Raw genomic sequence first — 21,267 nt, forward strand, 5'->3', positions numbered from 1 at the left:
AGGATTACTGGATTTAACTCACTTTGGAAAGAAAAAATATACTGAACCTTTATATTTGCTGCTATTTTTTTAAAATATATCATTCAGTTTTTGAATAAGCAGCTTATAATATAATGGAGTTACTCAGACAGTAATGATTGAGAGGCAGGTCGTTTTCTGAAGATTAGTATCTCTCTGGAGTGAGGGAAGGTCAGAACTCAGATGATCATTAATTCTCAGGAACTGACTTTTGTTTGAAATACAGTATTAATTATCATTATGGGCTGAAATGGACAGAAAATCATCTCTGGTTTATCTTATGTGAGAAAAGCTGCTTAGGACTGGGAGTCTCAAAAGGCCTTGACTGCCTCCAAAATACCAGAAATTCTTAAGTACAATTTTTGGTTAACTTTTATGTGTGGAAGAAAAAATGTGTTCATAGTTCTTCCATGCATAAGTGCCACATATGAGGCTAACATACATGTACGTGTGTGTAGAGCAAGATTTACATCCAAAAGTGTTATTTCATTTTTTCAGTCATGCTAATCTTGTATTGAATTTCTTTATAAATATAAGGAGGCTAAACCAGCTAGGAGGACACGTCCTCCCAGTGCATTATTTTGTCTTTAATGACAGAGTGTGGCATGTAAGTATCAAAGTGTTGGAACAGGACATTTAGAGCGAGGCTTTGCTGATAAACTCTTGTCATCTACCAGTTTGAAGCTTAGTCTTGCCAGAGTTGGCATCTTTGCTTTAGCATCAGCAGTGGCCCATTCAGGAATGGTACAATTTGATTAGACATGTATAAATGAATTGTGACCTTGACAGTTTCCTTTAGATGCTACATGTACAAGTAGCAATACAGAAACATAACACAATGTTGTGGGTGACTTGCTCATCATCTCTTTCTCTTATCAGGCGACTGAAGAACAGCAAAGCATCTACTGATGGCCATCGTTACCTTTTTCGGGGCAGAATAAACACAGAAGTGATGGAAGTAGAGAATGTAGATGATGGAACAGGTGAGTATATTTTAGCTGCTAATTTACTAAAGTAGTCTTTCAGGGTGATAAGTCAGATGAAGCTTCATGGTTTCTTTGAGGATGGAGGCTTCTAGTACTTTGAAATTATAAAATGCTACTTTAAAAGTGCTCTTATCAAAACTCTGCTTCTGTGACACTTCACTGCTTCCATACTTTACTAGCTGGGCAGTCATAGATGACCGTTTTACACCAACATAAACAGAGTAATAAAATAAGGTGACATTTATTGCTGAACTGAAATTGTATATTTAACTTCACTTTACAGCATTACAGCACTGCTAGATAGGTTATCCCTAGGAATGTGATGTATTTGTACAAGCAGATGGGAAAGTTACCTCTGTTGGAATGAAACCTCAAACACTACAAATGCTGAAATTGTAATAAAAGTATTTAAGAAAAAGGAAGTTTTTCAAAGTAGCTGTAGGGATATAATCCATATGATTGCTTGAAATTGTCTTGATAAACATTAGAGAAATGAAAACCCCAAATATTTCTATAAATGTTACTTTTTATTTTATAATCTTGAGTTTTCTGAAACTTTTTTTCCTCCTGATTATTATTTCCTCATAATTACTAAAGAAAGCCTGAAATATTTGGGGCTGTTTAATGTAAAACAAAATGAAAAATAAACTTGTAATGGCGTTGCAGATATATGTCTGAAGGAAATTTCAGCAAGTTATCTATTACTTGTCCTGATTTTAAAACAGCATTAGATTTTCCCCATATGTGGATCCCAAGCATTTTCCCTACTGTAGATCCCAAGCATTTATGAAAGTAACTTCTATTTAAAAATGAACCGAAATAACAAGTATTGTACAGCTTAAATAAGCTGCTTCAGTTCTTCACAGAAGTTAAATATTTCTTACAAGTGAGGATTTTTTTTTTTCTAGTAATTTTGTGTTTATTTGTTTTCAAAATAGTTCACTTACTCTACTGTATAGAGAACAGTCTGAATACCATTCTATTTATTGGAAGGCTCTTAGGTCTGTCTTCCATCTCTTCTTTGTAAGTCTTTCAACCTTTTGTCATGTGCCTCATGTGCCATGTTTTCTACGTTTTTATTATTTTTTGTGTCTTTTGGTGATTTTTTCCCCCAGTTTGTCTGCCTCTTTTGTATTAAATGGTGTCCAGAGCTGAAACTTTGCTGGTGCCAAGTAGAACAGAATAATTACAGAATAATTGTTGCTGTACATGGATTGTCTATTGGTAATCCCACAACGGCTTGGCTTCACTTTTTTTTTTTTTTTTTAATACTTTATTGATCTAGTGTACCACCAGATCCTTTTGTGCAGTACTGCTATCTATCCCATCATATTCTATACTGTATTAGTGTATATGGGTAATTACTAATAATTGCTTTCTTACCTCTACTAAATTTTATTTTACTGAAGACCAACTCTTTCTACAATTTCTTAGGAATTTGGAATTCATACTTTGTTCCCTGGAGTTCTTGCAATTCTCCTTGCTTTGGTTCCATAAACAAACCATTTGATTTCTCGATAAAACTACTGGAAAATGGTAAATAAAAGGTATAGCAAGGGTCACGCTTGATAGGTTTTCTTTGTTTTATAGAACAAATTTCACAGTAATTCTTTGACATCTGCTTGGGCTATGTCCTTCACCAGGCCAAATTGTTAGTAGAGGTTTCTGTAAATGGACTATATTGAATTTCATCAGGCCTCACTGACTTGAACATAATTTAGCCTGCTATTTCCATTTTCTAGTTTGTATTCCCATCTAGTTGTTAGTCTTATTTGTGAGAAATATGAAACCTCAGTTAGCATTTTGCTTATGTAAAAAAGACAATTGAATATTTTGGTCTTTTATATCACCTGTTATTTACTACCATCCATTTATTTTCCTTCAGCTTCCTTGTATGCACATTAGAAATAAAAGATAGTTTTCATGTTTCCGTTACCATGTGACCTAGGTTTTCTGATTTTGTTGTTATATGCATGTGGTCTTCTCTCAGACTTGACAATAAGTATGCATTTCCACTTGTTGTATGTATTTGAATAAGTATAGTGTAGTATGTATGTATAAGTATGTATTTTCCACTTTTTTCCATTCTTGTTTGATTTTCATATATCTTTTCTGGAAAACAGATTTTTCTTTCCAATTTTCTATGGCTTTGAAAATTCTTTTTCATAGAAAACCAATCAGCTGTCTCTTTACTTAAAACTGGTGATGTTACTGTGGCCACAGAAACTTGCAGTGACCATCTTCCTGATGAATGAAAGACTTTATGGCATTTTCTTTTATTGTTTCCAATTCCACATATTGGCATGCTTTAAGTATTGTCTTTAGCAAATATTGCTTCCATCCTCCGTTTCACTTGTATTTCTCAAGTTTGCTGTAACTTTCTTCAGTTGGTTGTTCTAGCTTTCCATTCCTTGGTCTTGTTTACTTTGTCCATTTTTATTCCTGCCCATTCATCTTCATCCTCAGTGAATATTCAAGTAAAATTTAGCTGAACACAAATTATCTCCTTCTTCACTCTAAACCAGTAGTCTAATTTCCTCCAGCAAAATGAAATTTAGCAACCCTTCCCATTTCCTATAGCCTTGAAAACAATACTGAAAGCCATCTTCCTTCCTTCCCACTTCCTCTTCTGCATCATATCAAATCTTGTCACTTTGATTTTTGCAACATTTCTAAAATCCACACTTTCCACACTTGCAAGACATTAATTCATTTTTTTATTATTATTTTGTTTTGTGTATTATTCTTACCTCTTCTTTTTCCCCATCTCCAGGTTTCCTGCTTTCTCATTTTCTGTTTGTCCAATATTCTAAAATAATATTTTATTGTAATTATTGCTGCTTCGTCTCTGCTTTCTGTGGTTCTTTTTAAAATATGGAAATATTTGTGTCATTTCACTGGTATGTGGCAGCCTTCTTTGCTTTTCTGGTATACCTCCCCTCCCCCCCCCTTTTCACCTGTTTTCCTTCCTTTTAGCCAGAAATTCACTCTTCATACTTCTATGCTGATACTTCTTTCACCCATACCATGATGCTCGTTTTTAACCTTCTTGTGTCTTGGTTTCTGTACTGTTCTCATTTGGGGCACCCAGATGTCGTTTCTCATCTCATGTAATCATTCACATTTGAACTGTAACCCAGTAATAGTCTGCTGCATTCTTTTTGCCTTATTTCATTCCCAAGTGTAGCAATCTGTTCTGAGCCTCATTCATGTTAGCTTTGCATGTGCTTTTTTGGTATTTTCCTCTCCTTAATTATCTATCATTTTCCATAATTCTTAATTTAGAGTGCAAGCTCTTAGGGGCATAGTGCTTATATTTTCATAGCTATGCATGACCCTTTGTCATGTATTATTCATGGGGCTTTTGTAAGCATTAAAGTTGTTTACTGTAACTTTTGGGATCATCTGCTCTTTAGGTATAAGGAACCTCAGAACTTCAGGTGTCTGGGTAACTGAGTATGTTTGCTGTCAGCATTGATAGATCTAGGAATGTAATCTCTGCAGCTAGTAAGTAGAGCTAGGAAAAGAGATAGAGGTAGAGATAGGAAAACAGATTCCTAGTGTGGTTTATTGTCATGCTAATGACACGCATACAAAAATTAATAAAGTTTTTCTAAAAAGAAATATTTCTGTGGTGGAGAAGCTTTGATGCTCAAGCTTTGTCGGAGCAGTAAATTGGTGAATTGGTGAAAACTTTTTTTTTTTTTTTTTTCCCAACATCATGAAGCACTTTGCTTTTTCAACTGCATTGATTAAAGTGAATTGCATATTAATTACCAGGGCAGACTATTTGTGTTCTTAAGCCAACGTGGCTATACAACCACTTGTGATTATTAGAAAGGTGCATATATTCTGAAGGTATTGTTAGGTATCTTTTTTTTTTCTTTATTCAGTTTTTAAAATTTAATTTTGAGAGAAAAGTGTATTGCTGAAGGCATTAATCAGTCATTAGATGAGTGTTATCGAGTTTATGAAGACAAGCACTTGAGACTTAGGAAATACCAGATTTATTGTATTTTATACTATTTTAATTCTGCTCCCTGTTGTCTTGAAATGAAGCATGAAACAGAAAAAAAACACAACATAATAGTAACAACCAGGAACTGAATGAAAAAATGTAAGGAGTTGGAAAGGAACTGAGATTATGCAGCAACTATGTGCTTGTGTGCTTGATGTTCCTGAGCATTGGTGCTCCTAAGAACCCAGAGTCTCTGAATCTTAGAAGTCCTTAAATATGGATTTATTTTTATTTTTATTTATTTATTTATTTATTTATTTTAAGTGGAGAAACAAATTCTATTGCATATGGCTGTAACCAATTGCTTGGTATGCATCCCTCAAAGCTTTGAGTCTTGAATTTTGAACAACATAGTAAAGTTCAAATAGCAAGCTTTAATGTATTACAGAATATCATTAGAAGATGATGTCATCTTTCATCACCTTTTCTTGGGAAGTTAGAAGTTTGATGATTTGTTAAGCATGCTTGTTTAGGCTTTACATGGAACATCTCAAAGTCTCATGTTCTTCTTTCAGCTCTAACCATAAAGTCAGGTTTGCAAATCCTTCCCTTAGCCTGACTGGCAGATGTGATCACCTTTCTGTGAAGAGTGTGTGTGTTTCCTGTGCAGCTGGCCCATGCACACCTCCTGGCTGGCCAGCCAGACAACATCTGTGCAGATTTTGATCAGATTTTGTCCAGTAGCCAGTCCAAAAGTGGTGTGAGATCATATGGGATGGCAGCAGAATGCTGGAATGCTGAGCAGAAAATGACTGTGCCAGCAGTATTGGGCAGGACGTACTGCTTGAGGCATTGTAATCTTGGGGAACACAGTGAGCAGAAGAGAAAGCAGGGGTGTTGTAGTTAAAGGCTGAGTCAAGCCGGGGCATCACAATAGTGGGTTACTATTGCAAAATTTGCTGACAGCTACCAGTTTTCATCCACCTTAACTCATTGCCATCTGTGTAACATTCAGCAGTCTTAGCACCCAGCTAATCGGGCTTTTCAGAGAATTCCGTGAGTTTGTAATGGCACGAGATAAACGTGTTATCACACTGTCAGTGCTCAGGGTCATGCAGTTACAGAACCTCGGCAGCCAAGCGAGCTATGTGTTTGAAAAGCCATCTGTACACTGGGATATTCAAGTGGCTAGATGAGCCAATTTTGGAGAAAAACTAAGTTAGTACCAAAATTCTGTCCAGAATGAAATATCTGTGTCTAAAGCCATGTATGAGTCTGAGCTGTACTTTTTGACATACATCTTTTGCCACAATTATAACTGCCATGGTTCTCTGCATTAGTGATCATAATATTTCCCTGCCAAACAAGGGTGTTATGATGACAGATGCATAGAAACAAAGACCACAGGATTTTATTTTTAATACATATTAACCTGCAACTTAAAAATAAGTAAACAAAAAGGCACAGCTAATGCTTTATTGCCAGGTTTTTAAGTCCATGCATAAATAATACAGAGGGACCTTAACTTTCCTTCCTCCAGCAGCCCTCCTGCCTCTGATCTCCAGAAGGCTGCAATCTGTCAGCTGATAGCTTCTGTCTGAGGCTTCTTTCTTTTCACTGACTTTGTTTGGTTTTCTGAGGGTGCATGAAGGATATGATGGGTAGTTTACACTTGCTTGTGCTTATATTCTTGTGAGTATGAGAAAATTTTGTTGGTTTAGAAATAAGCCATCAGTCTCATGATTTTCTAGTAGTTCCTGACATTTCCCAGCTCACTGTACAAAACTTGGCTGCTTTCCATCTTATTAAAATGCAGAGTTATTGAAAGGATACTAGCATGTCTGCTGAGATTTATGATAAATTGTAGCAGGCATTTCAGCAAGGGTTTCAGTTTCAGAAAATCCCATCTCATTATACAAAACAGGGCTGAATTATGAAGCTGTATTTACAAAGTAAAGAGGTCTGCAGCTATTACAGTAGTTCAGGGCTGGCCCCAGGACTTTCTTGCCTCATAATGAAAGTTTTTGGTGAGAGAATGCTGACCTTCTGATTTTTGTAATAATTTGTACAATAGTTGCTAGTTCTAGTTTTAATCTGTCTTTTATGCAAAAAAATGTATTTGCTTTATAGGCCATTTATGCCTCATGAATTTTCCCCCAGGAGTTGCATCTAATCCTATTGAAGGATATTCACGCAGGGGTGTCAGTTTCAGAGAGGAAGTCTGCTTAGCTAATTTCTGAATAAGATTTATAGACTAGCATGTTAAAATCAAATGTCATGTAAGTCAAGAAGGAGTAAAAAGCAGTAAATGGTCTGCTTTTTATAGCATAGCAGTTTACATGCTAAGAGGCAGAAGTTCAAGATTTTTTGTTTAATTAAGTTTAAGAACATCAGCAGCAATTGTTACCTCTCTCTCACTATATGCACACTGAAATTAGGGTTGTTAGGAACATATTTCAAAAATTACACATTTGGTTATGCATATTTTTGAAGTCATAGTTGTTGTTTTTTTTTTTTTTTTTAATATTTCAGCTTGTGTAATCACTAAGTATATATATATTTCTTTATTCAGATAGCAAGTAAAAATGCATCAAATATCAGTGAAAATGTATCAAATATTTATGATTTGCTTACTCTTCAAACCAAAATTGCATTTCCGTAACTGTATATTTGGTCCGTTTATAAACTTAGTAGTAAATCATTCAATCAGCAGAGCAGCTCTGAATAATTTTAGGTACAAAACCACAATGCTGGTTTTTATTGAATTATTTATTTAACACAAACAAAAGTACTCTAAATACAGTGATCTTTTCTTTTAGGAGGGCTCAGCTTGTTTTAGTACTGAATTCATACCTTCTTCGATAGAATCACTTAGGTTGGAAAAGACCTCTAAGACCATAAAGTCCAACCATTAACCTAGCACTGCTGAGTCTATCACTAAACCATATCACTAAGCACCACATCTACACATCTTTTGAATACCTTCAGGGTTGATGGCTCCCATATGCCAGGCAATTCCCTTTCACATTATAAAAAACACATTAAGTTTACTAGAAGTAAAAAATATAGCTCATTAAGTTATAACAGTTCACAATCAGCACAGATAATTTTACATTCTTTATATTTGTTCTGTTTTTCTTTCTATTTTATTCTGTATTTCATGAGTTTTATGCATAACAATAGAAGGTGTTCTTAAAATATATTACCTATTTCTTTTTTAAGAGTTTTTGTTCTTTAAGCCAATTTATCTATTCCCAGCTGACTATCACAGCAGTGGCCACACTGTCATTAATGGCTGGAAGATCCACAACACAGCAAAGAACAAATGGTTTGTGTGCATGGCAAAAACACCTGAAGAGAAGCAAGAATGGCTGGAAGCTATTTTGAAAGAGCGAGAGAGACGAAAAGGTAGGTTAATAAACTTCCTTATGTTGCTGTGCCAGAAAGCCATGCTGTATTTTTATGTTGAGATATAAAGCAAAACAGCTGCTAGGCAAACTTGTGGTATCAGGTTCAACTGAAGGTTTATGAATAACAGCTTGGAAAAAAATAAATCAAACTAGTACTGGGAAGGACATAATGACTTGAATCATGTGTGTTGGTAGTGAATGTCATTTTGTAAATGGGAAGATGATTTCATCTAAGATTTTTCAGCTTATCCTCAACCAGAAAATATTATCATAATTTTACTGAGGCCTGTGAAATGTTGTGGCTTGTGGTAAATGAGGGTCTATCCTAAATGCCTTTTGGGGTCTGTATACATTTTGTGAATGGAAATTTGAAGCGCTGAAATAAACAGATTTTCTAAGTTCATGCAGATGATTCAACATGAAATGGTACAGAATACACCCACAACCACATCTTTGATCCATTCTCCCCATCCAAGAAAGTAACAAATCACCATTGCAAACAACTGTCTTTTGAATCACTGAATTAAGGTGGAAGAATACTTGGCTGAAATATAATCCTGATCTCTAATGTGACCACAAATAACCTTGTGTATTGAAGGTGAACCCAGCACAGAATAGATGACGCATCATCATCTTCTGGAGCTAATTTCATTTGCAAGCTAAAATATCCTAATCAGTGAGGATGTATGGAGCCTCAGTACTGAAAGAAAATATGACCTTGTAGTCAGATCTGTGTTTCTGTTCCTGGTTAGTGTAGATTTTCTGTGTCCTGTTTCAGTAGCCATTGTTTTGTGCCTTTGTTGTAAATGGAGGATAAGAATACTTTCTTTGGTCTTTTTAAGTTGAATACTGGATGTTTGTATAACATCTGCTGTAGGACCAGAGTTTCAACTAGAATGTCTGAGCCCTGGCTAATTAACAGTGCCTTCAAGAATTAATAGTGGAAAAGCTAAAAAGTTGCTTTAGAGGTCTAAAAGCTCAACATTTTAGAATAAAAAATGAAAACCAATGTGCTAGAGATGATGTCAAATACAACAACAACAACAAACAGATTTCATAGAATCACAGAATATCCCAAGTTGGAAGGGACCCGTAAGGATCATCGAGTCCAACTCCTGGAACTGCACAGGTCTACCCAAAGTTTTAGACCACGTGAGTAAGTGCACAGTCCAAATGTTTCTTAAATTCAGGCAGGCTTGGTGCAGTGACTACTTCACTGGGGAGCCTGTTCCAGTACGCAACCACCCTCTTAGTGAAGAACCTCTTCCTGATGTCTAGCCTAAACCTTCCCTGCCTCAGCTTGACACCATTTTTCAAAACATCTGTATAAACAATGCAGGATGTATCAACTTAATTTGGCAAGTTGCCAAATTACTCAGGAACTAAACAGATACATTTTCGGAATTCAAATATTGTATCTGAATGTAGCTATAAGCATTTTCCTATTTACTGTGAACATAAAGATGCTTAAATTGTATATTTACTTAATAAGGCGTGGAGCCTGTTCATGCGAGTATGTATTTATAGACAATTACACTGAGGTCTAAGTGACCACATGTGAGAACAGTGCTTTGTCTCCTTTGCAAGTGAGACACCAGCTAAGTCAAATGTACACACTTTACAAATCTCTTGGGCTATGAGCGGGTGTTGTTTGAGTCACTGCCCCCTTACTGCACGGTGTGGCAGGACCTGCCCACACATTCCTTCACAGCAGTGCTGTGGACCCCACATCTCAGGCAGAACCGTGGATAGCAGTGATCACCAGACCAGATAAATAAAGAATATGGGTCATGGAAATACAGCTTGAGTATGCCATGTAGCTGGAGCTTTCTGGACCATTAGTATTGGGAGATTTGGAGATTCAATGTACTTAGGGAAGCTCAACCTATGCCGTTATTTGGAGTTCATAAAGCAGAAGCTGAACAGAAGGGAGAGGATGCCCCAGGTGAAGTACTTTAACAGAAATTTCAGTGGTTATTGAATTAATAACTAGGACCGCTTTATAGATTTTATTTCTTTGCTAAGAGAAATCAAGCCAAATTGGAAACTTTTTGCTGGGAAGTATTTCTTTCAGTTTAGGGGCTTTCATGTAACCATGTGAAGCATTCAAAAGGTTAGATTTTTTTTTTAATTGGTGAACATTTTCAAGGCTGATGGTGCTGTGATGCTGCTGATGATTCAAACAGTCAGTACAAATAAAAACATCAATGTCCTATTAGCTCCAAAAGAAGTATACTGGCTAGATTTTCTTTTCCTGGGAATAAGTCAGGTTTTATGTTTGTATGGCATTACCACTAACCAGTTCATGGGTAATGAGAGACACTTCTGTATCCGAGACCAATTTGTTATCTTTTTCTTACGCCATGTTACATTTTTTTTTTTTCTTCAGAATTATAGAAGTGGCAGACTACTACTCATATTGATTATATATAGCTAAAATTTTAGAAATGTGCAAATCTAGAGAGAAGCTGAGAACATATATATAAGACATTCCTGAAATGTGTGGTTTTATCCTGAATTAAGATGGTTTATAGAGAAAATACATGGGTTATGAAGGTCTGTGGTATTCATTGGGAGAACAAGCTTCTGTGAGGGGCCAATATGATACATAATTCAACAAGAACTGTTTTCAATCATCTGTTATTCAGAAAATGTAATGATTTTCCTGAGAAGAAAAACAGGAAAAAATAAGAAGAAATGTTTAACTAACCCCCTCAATAGATTTTGGTTGTTGAGAAAGTCCCCCCAAAAATAAAAATCAAGTTGTGCATGTGATTTTGTGGAAAAGGGCTAAATTAATCCTCTATGAAACTAACAAGTATACAACAGATAATTAGTTACAGTTCATTGAAAAACTGAAAAATGTTTGTGAAAATTTTTGTGAAAATGTGAGAATTTTTATTATCAGATGACAAGAATAAAAATATGGACCTTTTACTTTAAATTTGTGAAGACTCCTTCTTTCTGAACATTCATATGCTGAAGTCATTGAAAATCACAGCATTAATATTTATTACTGCAATATCAAAAGTGATGTTAGTATAGGTGTACATTTTCAGTAACAATTTGACTTCACTGTGAGGAATTTATAGATATCATTTGATTATGCTTTATGAAGGTTAGATGTTCATAAATAGATCTTGATTCTGAGCAAAATAATGGAAAAACCTCCTTTTACTTTTTTATATGTAGAATATTAGTATTGTCTATTCTGTTGAAGACTGAAATATAATGACGGTATCACTTCATAAAATTTTATTGTATTTTTGACAGGTTTAAAATTGGGCATGGAACAAGACACTTGGGTGATGATCTCTGAGCAAGGAGAAAGACTATACAAAATGATGTGCAAACAAGGGAATCTCATCAAAGACAGGAAGAGGAAATTAACCACTTTCCCCAAGTGCTTTCTTGGAAGGTATTACATGCATTTTATAGCATGATTTTTAAGCAGCTTTTATATCTTCTTTGGGATTTTATGAAAACCACACTTTATTTGTAATGTCTGTTAGGACTATTTGCCTCCCAGAATTTAGCCAAAATGTAAATTGTTCTGCCTGAAATTTATGGATATGTACTCAAATCCCAAAATACCTTTTTAAAGGGCCAAGGCTGCAAAGGCATGTTGAACATAGAAAATGCATCAAATAAAATTGTTTCTTTAGGTAAATAATTCTCAACTGTTTTTGATGCATTTTAGAGTGCCAAATTTGCTTTAATCCACTTTAAAAATCTGACTCTAAAACTGTTCCCTTCTCCTCTTGTCTGAATATCAGGTATCGAGTTATTAAAGGCAATTTATATGCTTAAAAATTAAACCCTGTTAAGAGGAGAATCTTTAGAACGTCATAATGTACCTATGGCTTAAGGAGACTGAATGCACAAGGAGGAGAAAGCAATAGGTAGCATGATATTACATACGTTACAGAAAAACATTTTTTGGGGCAGAAAGTTTATCCCTTATTTCATCTGACTGTAAGGCAGATTAGCATGGAGTATTTTTCTATAGTACAGTGATTGTTTTACACAAGCACATTGTGATGAAGATCCTCACTGCTGTGTTCAAAAGAGGAAACGAAATAAGAGATTTTCAGGTACTGTCCAAAGTCATGTAGCTGGTGAGAGTTGAAATGAGGATTAAGATTAATTATTGAGTTGTGATTGAATCATCTCCTTAGAGCGACTGTTGGAAGGAGATAAACAACACGCTCCTGGTATGGAGCCATGTAAAACATTTAAACTGACTGTCAAAAGTTTGCTTTTCTGTTCCATCTTTGATGGATCCTTCCAAACTATGCTTTTGCTTGTCTGTGGGTCAATAGTTAAAACCCATTAATATGGATGTTGCACTGCCTCACTAAACTGCTATTTTGATTTTTAACAGACATGGAAATATTTTATGTACCATAAAATTGATATCTCTGAACTGCATCAGATTTACTGTGAAATAAACTTGGTATTTCTTGGATGTGCACTATATGCTTTGTTTATGTGCTCAGGATGTCTCAGAAATAACAGGCCTACTGTTCTGTCATGCTGCATTATGGTCTGCCTTCAGAGGATATCTTCCCTGTGTAGGTGCAGTAGGTGTGCCTGGGATTTTCTTATATTTGACTGTCTAGTCAAATTTGTCTATTCTACTTTAGAAAATCATGGAAAACAAAGGCATATTTATCATGTGCTAGATAAAACTTCTGAACAGAAAAGAAAAGACATGTCAAGGGAAACCTTTATGTATTATATCTAAATGATAAAAAGTGGAAATCATTTTTTAAAAGATGATATGACATTCTAAAGGTCATTCTAAAGGCTTAAGAAGCACTTACTAAGTAAGGAACCTTGCTTGTCTTGCAACTAAGAAGAAAATGTAGTAGATGTAGTGGAATGACATTTCAATTTTTCTTTTTTTGTATCTGTTTTAATTCAGTGAATTTGTGTCCTGGTTATTGGAAATTGGAGAGATACACAAATCTGAAGAAGGCGTTCATCTTGGCCAAGCTTTATTAGAGAATGGCATTATCCATCATGGTAAATATAATTAGTTTTAACTTACTTGTTTTCAAGGTAATTGTTGTAATTAGAGTGGACTTAATTTTGTTTTATAAAATGATGGTCTCATTAATGCAAGGCAGCTTGTTGAATCTGCATTATATCCTTACAGGGACCTCATGGGGCCCTTGCCCATGCCTGGAAGATTTACTGCATAACCTCCATGGATATAACTAGATTAGATCTGTGCTGTTGGGATCACAACGTTGCAAACAGGGACCTACAGAGACATTGCTATTCTGTTATAACCAAAAATAAATTTGAGGTGAAGAAAGGAGGGCAGAGTTTTTTTTAAGGATTTAAGCTTTTTAGTTAGGCTAGGCCTTTTAGGGACACATATTTGAATTAGCATTGTAGATAGCAAAAAATGTTACAGCTGGCTGCTGATAAATATGCCTGATCCTCTGTTAGGAATTACAAGTTTAGCAGGTAAAACCAACCTAGAACACAAAAGTTTAAACATGTGAATTTTCAGGCCCTGTTTGTCTCTGGTTTGTAGAGTTGCTAAAATTCAAATTTTTATGCTTAAATTTTCAGTCAACTATTTGTGCTAAGCTCATTCTGGAGAGAAGCATCGCTGAAATGGTTTAGTTTTTGAGCCAAAAAGGTTTGATTTCTTGAGGTAATTTGAATTGGCAGCATTTTTCATATCAAGCCTTCTTACCACAGCAGGTTCTTGTCTCTTTTCCGTTTGGAAGTTATAATCCATCAGGATTATAAGCAAAGTGAAGATGCTTCCACTTTTTAAGGCATGTTTGACTTAGGTTCAGTAACTTTAAAAATCAGTTAGTGAAAGAGTTGCAAAGTTAGGTGCTGTTCTGGCATAGATCCAGGGTGTAAATTTAGAAGGAATCACTGATAATTTACATTTTGATACATAAATACTTAAACCAGTAATTAATTCAATACTTACTTTGTACGTTCTTTGCCACCATGGTTTCAGTGTTCTTGGCTGAAAGGAAAGCGGGAGTAACTGAGTGCCACTTGGCTATGTGCATTTTGAATATACACTGAGTAGGAGGAAAAACATTGAAGTTATTCATCAGTAGTCATGTAGTCTTTAATGCTTTAATGTCAGTCTACATGATTTTCTTCAACCATCATTCAAATGTCAGATGCTATTATGTTTACTACACACACAGAATTGTTTTCAATGGAATGATTCTGTTGCCAAAGATTCTTCTCCTGATCTTGTAATTTACATCCCAAATACATTGATAGACTTTCTCAATACAGAGTTAAATGAATATTGTGTAATTTCATGAGATAAAAGGGTAATTATATTAGAGCATAGAAATTTGAGCCAGACATGCTACTTTGAATAGTGGATCCAGCTGTGGTTCAGTGAAAATAGAACTCTTAAAATAAAGTTGAATGAACCATCTGTTTTCATAGAGGGAGCAAGGGAGAAAGAAAGTTTGGCTGTTACTCACATTGCAAATGCTGTAGGGGGCTTTGTTAGATTTAGCATATTCTAGCATATGCTTCATTCTAGCCATGCAAGACCCACACTGTGATGGACATTGTTTTACTTCCTGGTGTGTGAACTCTGGCAAGTTATGGCTGTTCCGTGTTTTTTTTTTTTTTTCTTTTTCCAGTTTTGCAAAAGGAAAAAACAGTTTATATGTTGCTATCCTAAATCCACCTGGTGGCATTCTCTTATATCTGAAACAGCTTAAAATTAATCAGCCAATGTACTGAGATACTTTGTCTGGTCACCTGTTGCTGATGGTTAGAGGTGGAAGCTTCCTCTCAAGGCAATAAGGAGCTTTGTAGCTACAAAAATATCTGAATATCAGCTTATTTTAAATATCAGATGATTTAAAATAAAAAGGTATTTATATGGTTGTGCAGTTCCTGGATTGGTGTACTGATCTGAGTAAATATTACCGTGGCAGAAAAGCAAAAATTAAAGACCAGTTTAAACCTGATCAGTTCTCTTTTCTTGGCATATGCCCTATAAAATACTTATCTCCAAACAAAGTACACATAGATGGTTGGTAGTGACACACAAAACAACTTGGTGTTCCTTATGTAGTAATGAGCATTTTAGCATACTTAACTGTTTGAAACTATGGACTTGCAAATGTACAGCTCATACTAGTTGATACTAGTGGCTGATAGATAATCTATTCTTCCTCTTGAGCCAAATCACATCTATATCATAGAATGCTAAAACAACCTGCCTCTCCTTGTGCCCAATGAATAGTGATTTACAGCTTCTCTCACAGCTTCCCTCAATATATTTAGTAGGTAACACAATGCAGTTGAGTCAGGAGCATCCTTGTTTGGTTTCCTACAAATGACTACAAATGCTACAAAGCAATGCTCTTCAGAGTGCAGAACCTGTTCTGTTCTTCATGGGCATGCAAGAATGGAAAGGTGCTTTGCAGTCATGGTTCCTTCTCTGTGCATCTCTGTAACAGCAAGGAACAGTTTGACCTTAAGCAATATGATCCTGGCAGTGGTTTTTTGTTTTTTTTTTTTTTTTTTTTTTTTTTTCTATCTTCTGTAGTTGCTGGTTTTAAAAACTCTTAATGTACATTGATCTACTGGAATATATCTTTTCTCCAACAGTAACAAATTATTTTCAATTACAGAACTAGAAGGTATCTTTTATTCCTGAGTTAAATGGTCACAGTTCAGTAAAATCAATTTCAATACTTATGCTAGGCATTATATATGAGAATTTTGTAGTCTGTATCTGATGTACTGGGAGCTAATGATATGTAAAAAGCTAAGGGGTCATTGTAGATAAATCACCTCAGCACATACCATGAGTTCAAGGCAATCAGAGTAATGTCCTGGGCTTTACAATCAGTAGATATATCAAGTGCAGGTAGAGAAGTTATTTTCTTTTTCATGACACTGGTGAAAACACTGTATATATGATGTCCTGATTTTATGTCCATGTATCAGATGATTGGTGGATATACTGAAGAGCTTGACAGTGTGTGAAAAATGATGCAGTGGTTAGAGAAGACACCTTACTATGTAAAGTCTGTGGTGTTCAACTACATTTTTGAAGAGGATAATGGATTGATATTGTAGGTATAGGAATAGATATCTTCCTTCCTTGGTATAGGAAGGGATGAAGAATTACCTAACACTATCAGGCTTGTTACTCTGATAAACAAAGACATTAAAGAATTACGGAATCATTAGGGTTGGAAAAGATCTCTAAAATCATCTAGTCCAACTGTCCACCTACCACCAATATTACCCACTAAACCATGTCCCCACATCTGTCTTAAACACCTTCAGGTGTGACTTCCCTGGGCAACCTGTTCCAATACCTAACCACTCTTTCTGAGAACGAATTTTTTCCTTCCCCACATTTTCCTTTCAGGTAGTTGTAGAGAGTAATAAGGTCTCCTTTGAGCCTCCTCTTCTTCAGGCTAAACAATCCCAGTTCCCTCAGCCACTTCTCATAAGACTCAACTTATGATAGCCTCCTTTAATAGTAGATGGCATGCAAATTTCCTTTCAAATTAAAGCTTAAATTTTCAAGCAAACCAATAATAAATACAGTATCCCAGGATGGTGCCAGTGCTTCCTGCTGTCCTCAGCCATCAATTGAATCAGCTTTTTTTCAGTAGGCCTTACTGTAGTCCTGTTTCCATGAGAAGTTTTGTATCATATGATCACAGAATCACAGAATCACAGAATTTTCTAGGTTGGAAGAGACCTCAAGGTCATCGAGTCCAACCTCCAACCTAATGCTAACAGCCCTCCACTAAACCATATCCCTAAGCTCTACATCTAAGCGTCTTTTGAAGACTTCCAGGGATGGTGACTCCACCACTTCCCTGGGCAGCCTGTTCCAGTGCCTCACAACCCTTTCAGTGAAGAAGTTCTTCCTAACATCTAACCTAAAACTCCCCTGGCTCAACTTAAACCCATTCCCCCTCGTCCTGTCACCAGGCACGTGGGAGAACAGGCCAACCCCCACCTCGCTACAGCCTCCCTTGATGTGACTTTTGAAGAAATATTTGAAGTTGTGAGGTTTGTTGTTGAAATCTTTTAAAACTGCTGAATGGAAACCCACCTGCTAAGATCCTTTTTCAGGGGTCTTTGGTGACAAGGACCATGTATATTGACTTAACAGATGATTGCAAGTCTCTTGCACTGAAGACCTTCAGGTGGCTATATATAGAGGAAGACAGGCCTTCTTTGCTCTCAAGTGCAGGACTATTCAAATGTGTTATGAAGGGTTCTTTATTGATTCATCTGAGATTGGCCTTAGCAAGAATTAGGACAGGAAATAATGTGAAACAATACATTGATAATTGCAAAAGAAGCTGTCTTTTTGGCTATTTGATTGATAAAGGTTGCAAATGCACTGAACACACTTGAATGCCTGATGTTCTAGGCTGTTCCAGGCTGTTTGTTGTTCTTATTCTTTGCCCATTACTTAAAATTGTTTTGTTTCCTGTGGGCTACTTAAATGTTGTGAGAAATATCATCATCAGTGACATAAAGGAACTTAGGGCAGATGATTTATTCATGCTTCCTACCCTCCCTGTCTGAAATCTATCATGTAACGGACTATTATTTGAAGGAATGACTTTGACCTTCTTTTTGTGTATTTCTGTAGAAAGTAACCTGGCTATACATGTGGTGTTTTTTGTTTGTTTGTTTGTTTTTTAATTTAGTTACAGATAAGCACCAATTCAAACCTGAACACATGCTGTACAGATTCCGATACGATGATGGAACATACTATCCAAGAAATGAGATGCAGGAAGTGATTTCTAAGGTACATAATGGAACATTTGCTATTATTAGGAAGAATGCACCAGAAATTGAGATTCTGCTTGAGAAATAAAATAAAATATTATGCTAGAACACATAACATTCCTTCACGCTTGCCTGACTTTATATTTATGTGAATCAAACTTAATTTTCCATTTGTAAGGGAAGATCTTGCCTTGTTGTTACATATTTTAAATATGGAATTAAAAATGTATTTTAATTACTTCATGATTTCATATGTGGGATGCATTGCCTGTGTTTCTGGGTAATTCTGAGGCTGGCATTTCAGTCCATTGCATTTTTCAATCCATCTTAATAGATTTGAACTTACATATAGATTAAATAAAAATAAAATTCAGAGTGTCTTGTATTAGTGTCTTAACAAAGCAGTAAATCAAGAGTCACATAGATGTTTAAACATGGGTATTAGTATCCATCTACACTACTAGGTGTAACACTTCTATTGAACAAAGTTGCCTTTAAACTCATCTCATGATTTTGACATAGAAAACTGCAGTATCTTGGATATTGCATTACAATGGCACTCACTTTCTGCTGGCATTGTTAATGTAAGCTATATGTAGGAGAATCTTCAATACCAAATTCTAGCAGGCACAACAATGTAGAATGAAACCTGTTTTGACACAATTTTTTATTGTTATATATGTTTTGTCGTGCATGTTATAAAGATTTTTTTTTTTTTTGATAGTCTGCTAAGGAATGCTTATGTGATTTGTTTTTCTTAATGCTATTTTCTGATGGTAGTATCTTAAATTCCTTCAAGCATTCTATTTTTGTTTTCAATTGAAAATGTATTACATCTTTTCACATCTTTGAATCATTTTTATTTTTATGCTGTTTAGTTGTAATTTTACTTTGTATATATATAAAAAAGGTACTTATGCGTGTAATATTTATTTTTATTTTTTTTTTTACTTTAATTGCTTGCTTTGTGTGTAGAGCACCAATCAGTGATTTGGAAAACCTTAATGCATAGACCATTACTTTATCTTTCAAGTTTTGTGTACTTTTTTTTTTTTTTTTCAAAATACTATACCTTAATTATTATTTTTTTAATTCTACCTTAAAGCTGATCCTTATTTCATGTGTATCAGTTGGTTATAAATGATTTATGTCTCATGATTTTTATGTCAATATTGTTATCTGGAAATAGTAAGTTTTGGCACATAAAGAAATTTGAATAGTTTTGTTTTGCTAGCTAAGTGAAACATCTAGCTTTTTTACTGTGTCCGTTCCTCTCATGTTCTCTGGGGTGTGAATATGTAACAACATTATAATCCACGTAAGTAACCTCATCTTTCTCTTTTACAGGGTGTACGACTGTACTGTCGCCTTCACAGTCTCTTCACCCCAGTAATTAGGTGAGTCTAGTTAGGAAATCCTTAGAGACTCATTCAAGAGAAGTATGTATTCTGAAGATACTGTGTTTGAATGTAGGAACCTAACCCACCTTTCTAAGATTGGTCTTTGGGGAGAAATCAAAAAAGATTGAAGGGCTATAAAGACAAAAAGTGTAACTGCATCATAAAATGAGTGCAAACTCAATCCAAGATTATCTTTTTTTTCCAGACTTTTAGAGCCATCTAGGTCCTGATAGATGTGCTTATATGCTTACTGTAGATATTAATATACTCACTTCTTTAGTAATGTTCCATTACTCATTTGTAGAATCTCAGCTGCAAGAAGGCAACTGTCTTTATGTTGCAGTGACAAAGTAAGATATGGTCAGCCTTCCCCTTTCTGTCTACACAGAAAGGTTTGACTTGCTTTACTCCAGAGGCAGCTTCTGAAGCTCTGTTTCTGAACCACTACAAAATGGTCAATTCATGCTTATACTAACTTGTATAGAAAATAAGTGTTTTTTGTTTGTTGTTTTTAGTTTAGGCTCTTTTGACCTTTTGCTTCATATATATACCTACATATATATTTTTGTTTTGGACAGGGATAAAGATTATCACTTGAGAACCTACAAATCTGTAGTCATGGCTAACAAACTCATAGACTGGTTGATTGCACAGGCAAGTGTATACCTTTGGATTTATGTGCTTTTCTAAATATTGCATTTAAATTATGATTTGAAAGGTAGTGATGTATTAGGTGGAATAACATACACTTTGTATAAGAACAGTGTGTGCGTGTGTGCGTGCACGCATATTTGTGTGTAATCCTCTTAACCAGTAAAGTAACAGAAATCAGCTGTCAACAGCCATGCTATTCATCCCTTTTGTACTTATCTTCCTTATTTGCAATTGAACTTTAAATGTTTTAATGAGACTTAGCTTTGTAATTCAGCACGTGATATTTTTCAAGGCTTAAAATGAAATGGATAGGCCCTGAAAACCCTAAATTACTAACTGGAAGTCAGTACCAATTTTCTGTTATGATTCTGTTTTATTTTAAGCAAACCAGGAACAAGAACGGGGTAACCTGTTCATTCAGTCAACATGTACCAGCTTTATAAAATAGAAGTAAAAATTCTCAATACTTTTATACTTGCCCAGTGAGGTTATACCACTGTGAATAGAATCCATTTTACTTATATATTAAAATATAAAGAAAATATGCTATGGTTTAACAGGGGGATTGCCGGACCAGGGAGGAAGCTATGATCTTTGGTGTAGCTCTTTGTGATAATGGGTTTATGCACCATGGTAAGTAAATACATTCTATACAAGGTATACATACCTCTTGTTTAATGCCATCTACATAGTAGGAAGGAAATGCAGGCACTGTTAAAGATATTACACACAGTATAGGAAATTCATTCATTATATCACTGGAGAAACCTATGCTACAATCTTGAAGAAGAAGAAGAAAAATATGTATTGTATACTCTAAAAATTATTTTCAGTCAATTTTAAAGCATATACTGAGGGTTTCATCTTTCGAAGGATTTAGGGGTGGAATTTTGGTGAACCACATTGAAAGAAAATTCTTAAGGAGGTAATACATGTTTGTGTAGGTGAGCCTGAAGATAGACCTTGAGGAAATATGTAGGAAAATAAAGGAATAATTTTTGGAGGAATGAATTAAGTGTTGTGGAGCATGACTTTAAATATGTGAAGTGGTG

General features: G+C 35.2%; 1 protein-coding gene across 2 annotated transcripts in view; it reads left to right on the plus strand.

Annotated features, from left to right (window-relative positions):
* The window catches only part of PREX2 (phosphatidylinositol-3,4,5-trisphosphate dependent Rac exchange factor 2), a 178,100-nt gene that overhangs the window by 63,538 nt on the left and 93,295 nt on the right, over positions 1-21,267 (plus strand). For both annotated transcript variants that reach the window (XM_032181378.1, XM_032181377.1), the window contains exons 8-15: positions 898-1,001; positions 8,221-8,370; positions 11,646-11,790; positions 13,300-13,400; positions 18,077-18,180; positions 19,509-19,558; positions 20,140-20,215; positions 20,776-20,848. In XM_032181378.1, coding sequence (XP_032037269.1) covers positions 898-1,001; positions 8,221-8,370; positions 11,646-11,790; positions 13,300-13,400; positions 18,077-18,180; positions 19,509-19,558; positions 20,140-20,215; positions 20,776-20,848 — 803 coding nt within the window. The remainder of the gene's footprint in view (positions 1-897; positions 1,002-8,220; positions 8,371-11,645; positions 11,791-13,299; positions 13,401-18,076; positions 18,181-19,508; positions 19,559-20,139; positions 20,216-20,775; positions 20,849-21,267) is intronic.

This window comes from Aythya fuligula, chromosome 2 (assembly GCF_009819795.1).
Source record: "Aythya fuligula isolate bAytFul2 chromosome 2, bAytFul2.pri, whole genome shotgun sequence".
Taxonomy (NCBI): Eukaryota; Metazoa; Chordata; class Aves; order Anseriformes; family Anatidae; genus Aythya; species Aythya fuligula.